The sequence below is a fragment of the Macaca fascicularis genome, chromosome 20 (assembly GCF_037993035.2).
Source record: "Macaca fascicularis isolate 582-1 chromosome 20, T2T-MFA8v1.1".
Taxonomy (NCBI): domain Eukaryota; kingdom Metazoa; phylum Chordata; class Mammalia; order Primates; family Cercopithecidae; genus Macaca; species Macaca fascicularis.
The window spans coordinates 2783086-2789433 of record NC_088394.1 but is presented as its reverse complement, the minus strand read 5'-3'; the positions used below and the strand labels follow the sequence as shown (position 1 = coordinate 2789433).

Below are 6348 nucleotides of genomic sequence, written 5' to 3'. Positions count from 1 at the left end.
CATCAGTGCATGTGACCTTGGTGGTTTGGGGTCCAGGACAGTCGTTGGAGTCCCAGGGCAGATTAGAGAGGGTTGAAGAAGGAGAGTGAGGGAGGAGGGGCCCAGACCCTTGGGAGAGGAATTGGAGGGGGCCTGGTGGATGGAGGTCCTCGGTATTCAAGATGGCAGGGCACATGTATGTGGGGGGGCTGGAGCCAGTGACCAGAAGGGCATGCAGAGAGGGATAAAAGGTAGAGGAGCAGCCGGGCACGGTGGCTCATGCCCATAATCCCAGCACTTTGGGAGGCCGAGGTGGGCGGATCACCTGAGGTCAGGAGTTCAAGACCAGTCCAGCCAACATGGTGAAACCCCGTCTCTACAAAAATACAAAACTTAGCTGGGCATCATGGTGGGTGCCTGTAGTACCAGCTACTCAGGAGGCTGAGGTGGGAGAATCGCTTGAACCTGTGGAGGTGGAGGTTGCAGTAAGTCAAAATCTCGCCATTGCACTCCAGCCTGGGCGACAAAGGGAGACTCCGTCTCAAAAAAATAAAAAAAAAAAGCAAGCAGCAAGGTGGGGCTCAGGTGGAGGGGCCCCTCCTCCATGGGCATGACCCAGAAGAAGGGGACCAGAGGTTCTTAATCCTCTGCGGAAGACTTTGGCTAAGGGAGAAAGGGGGTGCCAGGACATTCAGGTTTGAAATGAATGCTGAGTGCCCGGCGCTTCCCCTGGTCGGCGAGGGAGGGGCCCATGACATTTGCCAGGGCGTGGGCGCGCCTGTCTGCGCCCTGAGCTAGACGGCAAAGTACACAGGCAGACGAAGGGGTCGCACGCGGGGGCGCAGGAGTCAGGCGGATTTTATTGACCGGACGGCAGGCCAGGGCTGTGAGCGGCCCCTGGAAGCTGCGGAGACTCCTCCTGGGTCAGGCGCGGAGGCGCCGCAGGCGGGGGAACGCTGTCAGGACGGTCCGGGGGTCAGGCGGGGCCGGCCAAGGCGGTTTGCTGCGGGGACCACGGCGGGGCGGGAGACGTCTCTCGGAAGTCGCTAGCGAGAACAGAGCAAGGCCGTGGGGAGGAGGCTGTGGCCCTCCACTGCCACCCCCGGGTGCCAGGGTCGAGCCTGCCCAGGGAAAACTTTTCTGGGTGCGGAGCGGGGGATGGAAGGGCCCGAGGGTGCCCCCTGAACACATGGCTCTGTGCTGCGGCTCAGACCTCCTGAGACCCCTTTGCCTGCGGCGGTCCAGGCCTCCTTCCCTCTCACGTACCTGGCTGGCTCCGCTGAAGTCCAGGGACACCAGTTCCAGCGCAGACTCCGGGGCGCGCGGGCTCCGGGGCGCACGGACAGGGATCCCTGCCTCGGAGCTCCTGCGTCGCGTCTCCCGCAGCTCCTGAACCCACGAGGGCAGCAGGAGAGGAGCCTCGCGGGCAGCGGGTCCGGGGGAGAGGGTGTCCCCGGTCAGGGGGCCGGCGGCCGCGCGCAGCGCGCGGCGCCACATGTAGGGTGAGCGGCGCAGCCCCATGAGCAGGCCAGCGGCGCGGCCCACCGTGTGGTAGCGGGGACTCGCCACTTGCTTGTACCACGCGCCGGCGGGCAGCGGCAACAGGAACAGGAGCAGCGGCAATGCCAGCCGCGGCCGGCTCGCGGGAGCCCCCCGCTTCCCTGGGCCCCGCGCCAGGGTGCTCGCGTCGACGGCCGCCCGGGGGGGCGGGCCACGAACCGGCTCAGCTGGGTTTGGGCGCGCAGTGGAGTCGGGACGCCCAGGTACCGGAGCGCAGGAGGCTGGAGGCGATCCGTGGGTCCCCTTGCGAGCCCAGCTATAACCGTTCGTGGCCCCGCCTTGTTCCGCCCCCGCAGTACTGCTGGGCTCCCCAGATGGGAGGAGGGACGGAGGGAGGAGAGGGAACCCTGGCAGCTGGTGGGGACGTGGGTACCTGAGCACCTCACTGAGTGGGCCGCTGGCTGGAACTGTGCTCCTCTGGGGGAACACGTTCCATTCTCTCCCTGCTCAGCCTCCTCCCCCAGGAGTGGAAGTGCCAGGGAGAGGGTACTGGGAACACTGATGAGGGAGTAGGGCTGAGGGATGCCCCTTTAGCCAGACTCCTGCGGGTGGGACAACAACAGAGCGAAGGCCCAGGTACAGGCAGAGCTACAGTGGCTATCGCAGGGGGGCTGTCAGGGGCCTTCAGCACCATTCAAGACCCCTCTGAGTGACTCCACACAAGAGTTGTCCCTTGTCCTTGCCTAGCACGGCTCCCAAAGCTGTCCCCACACTCTGTCCTGTCCACTGCCACCCCCAGCTTCTCCCCACCAACCTGTCTCCCCGCAGAGCTAGACAGAGGCTTAGAAGCCTCACATTGGCCACACCAAGCCATTCCTGGGGTCTGTGGTTCTGCGAGGCCTCCAGGAAAAAGAGTCAGCCCCTCCTTGAACCTCTAGCCCTGGAGGGGCAGGACAAGGCCTTGCAGACTTCCAGTGTCTCCTCTCTGGTGATGGTCCCCTAAGATCACTTTATCCAGCGAGTCTCAATTTTTGTCTAAACCAAAACTTTGCCTGCCTCTGTGCGTCTGTGCCTAGAGCATCATTCCCTCCTTCTCAGCCTGGCTAACACCTACTCATCCTTCAGGACTCCACTTAAATGGCCCAGGTCCTTGGCCGGGTGCGGTAGGTCACGCCTGTAATCCCAGCAATTTGGGAAGCCGAGGTGGGCGGATCACCTGAGGTCAGGAATTCAAGACCAGCCTTACCAACATGGTGAAACCCCATCTCTACGAAAAATACAAAAAATTAGCTGGGTGTGGTGGCAGGCACCTGTAATCCCAGCTACTTGAGAGGCTAAGGCAGGAGAATCGCTTGAACCCAGGAGGCGGAGGTTGCAGTGAGCTGAGATTGCGCCATAGAACTCCAGTCTTGGCAACCAGATGAAACTCCATCTAAAAAAAAAAAAAAAAAGGCCGGGCGCGGTGGCTCAAGCCTGTAATCCCAGCACTTTGGGAGGCCGAGACAGGCGGATCACGAGGTCAGGAGATCAAGACCATCCTGGCTAACACGGTGAAACCCCGTCTCTACTAAAAAATACAAAAAACTAGCTGGGCGAGGTGGCAGGCGCCTGTAGTCCCAGCTACTCAGGAGGCTGAGGCAGGAGAATGGTGTAAACTCAGGCGGCGGAGCTTGCAGTGAGTTGAGATCCAGCCACTGCACTCCAGCTTGGGCAACAGAGCGAGACTCCGTCTCAAAAAAAAAAAAAAAAAAAAAAAAAAAAAAGGCACAGGGCCAGACAATCCCTCAGAATATACTTTTGTGCCCACATGGGCTTAACAGCCCCCTCTCAGAGGGCAGAGCCTGACACACTCTTTCCTGACCTCCCAGCAAGGGTGAATCCAGCGCTCCCCCAGCAATCATGCCAGTCACGGGGCAGCCCCGGGTCCCAGACATCAGGGATCTCGTTTTGGGTCATGATAAACTATCTCATCTTGACCTCCAGACAATTCCATGAGTGAAACTATTATTGACTCCACTCACTAACTAGCGAACTGAGGCCCAGGGAGAACTGACCTGCCCCAGATCATGTTGGGTAAATGGTGGAGGTTAGATATATCCTAGCCCCTGAGCCCAAGAGCCTCAGCTTGGGGGAACAGGCTACCCCTGTCCAGAGAGGCACAGAAGGGCTGGGGCAGGCTGGGCACGGTGGCTCATGCCTGTAATCCCAGCACTTTAGGAGGCCGAGGCGGGTGGATTGCTTGAGGCCAGGAGTTCAAGACCAGCCGGTCCAACATGGCTGGTCTAATGCAGATGGAGAAACCCCATCTCCATTAAAAATACAAAACTTGGCCGGGCGCGGTGGCTCAAGCCTGTAATCCCAGCACTTTGGGAGGCCGAGACGGGCGGATCACAAGGTCAGGAGATCGAGACCATCCTGGCTAACACAGTGAAACCCCGTCTCTACTAAAAAATACAAAAACTAGCCGGGCAAGGTGGCGGACGCCTGTAGTCCCAGCTACTCGGGAGGCTGAGGCAGGAGAATGGCGTGAACCCGGGAGGCGGAGCTTGCAGTGAGCTGAGATCTGGCCACTGCACTCCAGTCTGGGCGACAAAGCAAGACTCTGTCTCAACAACAACAACAAAAAAATACAAAACTTGCCGGGCGCGGTGGCTCACGCCTGTAATCCCAGCACTTTGGGAGGCCGAGGTGGGCATGTCACGAAGTCAAGAGTTTCAGACCAGCTTGACCAACATAGTGAAACCCCATCTCTACTAAAAATATAAAAATTATCCGGGTGTGGTGGCACACGCCTGTAGTCCCAGCTACTCAGGAGGCTGAGGCGGGAGAATTGCTTGATCCTGGGAGGCGGAGGTTGCAGTGAGCCAAGACTGTGCCATCGCACTCCAGCCTGGGTGACAAAGTGAGACTCCATCTCAAAAAAACAAAAACAAAAACAAAAAAAACTTAGCGGGGCGTGGTGGCACACGCCTGTAGTCCCAGCTACTCTGGGACTGAGGCTGAGGGAGGAGGATCACTTGAACCTGGGAGGCAGAGGTTGCAGTGAGCCAAGATGGGACCACTATACTCCAGCCTGGGCAACAGAGCAAGACTCCATCTCAAAAAACAAACAAACAAACAAAACAGAAGGTCTGGGGCAGAGCCCGACTCCTGCTCCTGAAGCGTGAGGGTCCCCGGCGGGTGTGGTGAGTCTGAGAAGGTTTGAAAGCAGCAGCCCTCCCCACAAAGGCCACACTGAAGTGGTGAGACGCCAGCCCTGCTTGATAGTCCCAGCTGAGGGGAAGAGGATAAGGGCCTCAGCCCCTCCTGCCTCAGTTTCCTTATCTGTAAACTGGGGGTGAAAACAGTGGCCACTTCATCATCTCGTCGGCGTTGGTAATCCAGTGGTGGGTCTGGGAGCTGAACCGTGCCTGGTACCCAGTAGGCACTCAATGATTGCTGTGGCTAGGATCTATCCTTGCTGCGCCAGAGGCTGACCACCCCCAGCCTGTCAGGAAAACACCGTGACGGGGGCAGAATGGGGGATGCAGATGGAGCTGTCTGTGCCAATTGGAGGACCCCCGGGACCAGAGGCTCTGCAAGAAGCTGTCCCCGCCGCGCTCCCCTGGGGCCCCTTGTCCTTGAGAGCTGCCTGGAGTGTGTGGTGGGCGGGTAGTGCAGCACGACATGGGCCAGAGCCAGGCCCCATCAGGGTCCCTTGGCGCTGCCACCCACTCCTGGCTAAGAGGACGTGGGCGTCTCTGGACCCCTGGGGGGACTCCAGCCAGTCTGGGGAGGGTCCAGGATGCCCCCTGGAGGTGGCCCAGGGAGCTTCTGCAGGGGGAACTGCAGAAATTCATCAATGAAGGTCTGTGCTGGGATGGAAGTCCCTGTGACAGAAAATAGAAGTAGAGGCCGGGCACGGTGGCTCACGCCTGTAATCCCAGCACTTTGAGAGGCTGAGGCGGGCGGATCACCTGAGATCAGGAGTTCGAGACCAGCCTGACCAACATGGAGAAACCCCGTCTCTATTAAAAACACAAAATTAGTCGGGCATGGTGGCACATGCCTGTAATCCCAGCTACTAGGGAGGCTGAGGCAGGAGAATTGCTTGAACCTGGGAGGCAGGGGTTGTGGTGAGCCAAGATCACGCCACTGCACTCCAGCCTGGGCAATAAGAGCGAAACTCCTTCTCAAGAAAAAAAGAAAAGTAAAGAAAAAGAAAACAGAAGTAGAAGTAGAGCTGTAACAGCATGGTAAATCTGAAAACTGCAATGGTGTACAACGAAAAAAACTCCCTGCAGCACAGTAAATTCCATGTGCTGCCATTTTCTGAGCTTAAATCCCAGGAGTGGGCTAGCAGCTGCAGTGCCTCACACCTATAATCGCAGCACTTTGGGAGGCCAAGGCGGGCGGATCACCTGAGGTCAGGAGTTCAAGACCAGCCTGGCCAACGTGACGAAACCCCATCTCTACTAAAAATACAAAAATTAGCTGGGCATGGTGGCGGGCGCCTGTAGTCTCAGCTACTCTAGAAGCTGAGATAGTAGAATCGCTTGAACCCAGGAGGCAGAGGCCGCAGTAAGCAGAGATGGCGCCACTGCACCTCAGCCTGGGCAACAGAGGAAGGCTCCTTCTCAAAAACAAAACAAAACAAAACAAAAACCCGGCTGGGCGTGGTGGCTCACGCTTGTAATCCCAGCACTTTGGGAAGCCAAGGCAGGTGGATCCTGAGGTCAGGAGTTTGAGACCAGCCTGGCCAACACAGTGAAACTCCGTTTTACTAAAAATACAAAAATTAGCCAGGCGTGGTGGCAGGCGCCATAGTCCCAGCTACTTAGGAGGCTGAGGCAGGAGAATCACTTGAACCCAGGAGGCAGAAGTTGCAGC

At 58.4% G+C, this 6348-nt stretch overlaps 1 protein-coding gene across 1 annotated transcript; it reads right to left on the bottom strand.

The window, feature by feature from the left end:
• Nucleotides 1-820: 820 nt before the first annotated feature.
• Nucleotides 821-1975, bottom strand: NPW (neuropeptide W). The gene is made up of 3 exons (XM_065537671.1): nucleotides 1926-1975; nucleotides 1246-1840; nucleotides 821-1025 (listed from the first exon to the last, which is right to left on the bottom strand). Exons 1-3 carry the CDS (start codon nucleotides 1973-1975, stop codon nucleotides 939-941), a joined length of 732 nt encoding a protein of 243 aa, XP_065393743.1. The 3' UTR covers nucleotides 821-938.
• Between the last annotated feature and the right edge of the window lie 4373 nt (nucleotides 1976-6348).

Excerpts from the sequence above, each read along its gene's own strand:
- NPW (XM_065537671.1), bottom strand. The coding sequence starts at position 1,975 with ATGGAACGTGTTCCCCCAGAGGAGCACAGTTCCAGCCAGCGGCCCACT. Across the intron at positions 1,841-1,925 it reads TCCAGCCAGCGGCCCACTCA|CAGTACTGCGGGGGCGGAAC; the intron begins GTGAGGTGCTCA and ends TGGGGAGCCCAG. Across the intron at positions 1,026-1,245 it reads ACTTCAGCGGAGCCAGCCAG|CGACTTCCGAGAGACGTCTC; the intron begins GTACGTGAGAGG and ends TGTTCTCGCTAG.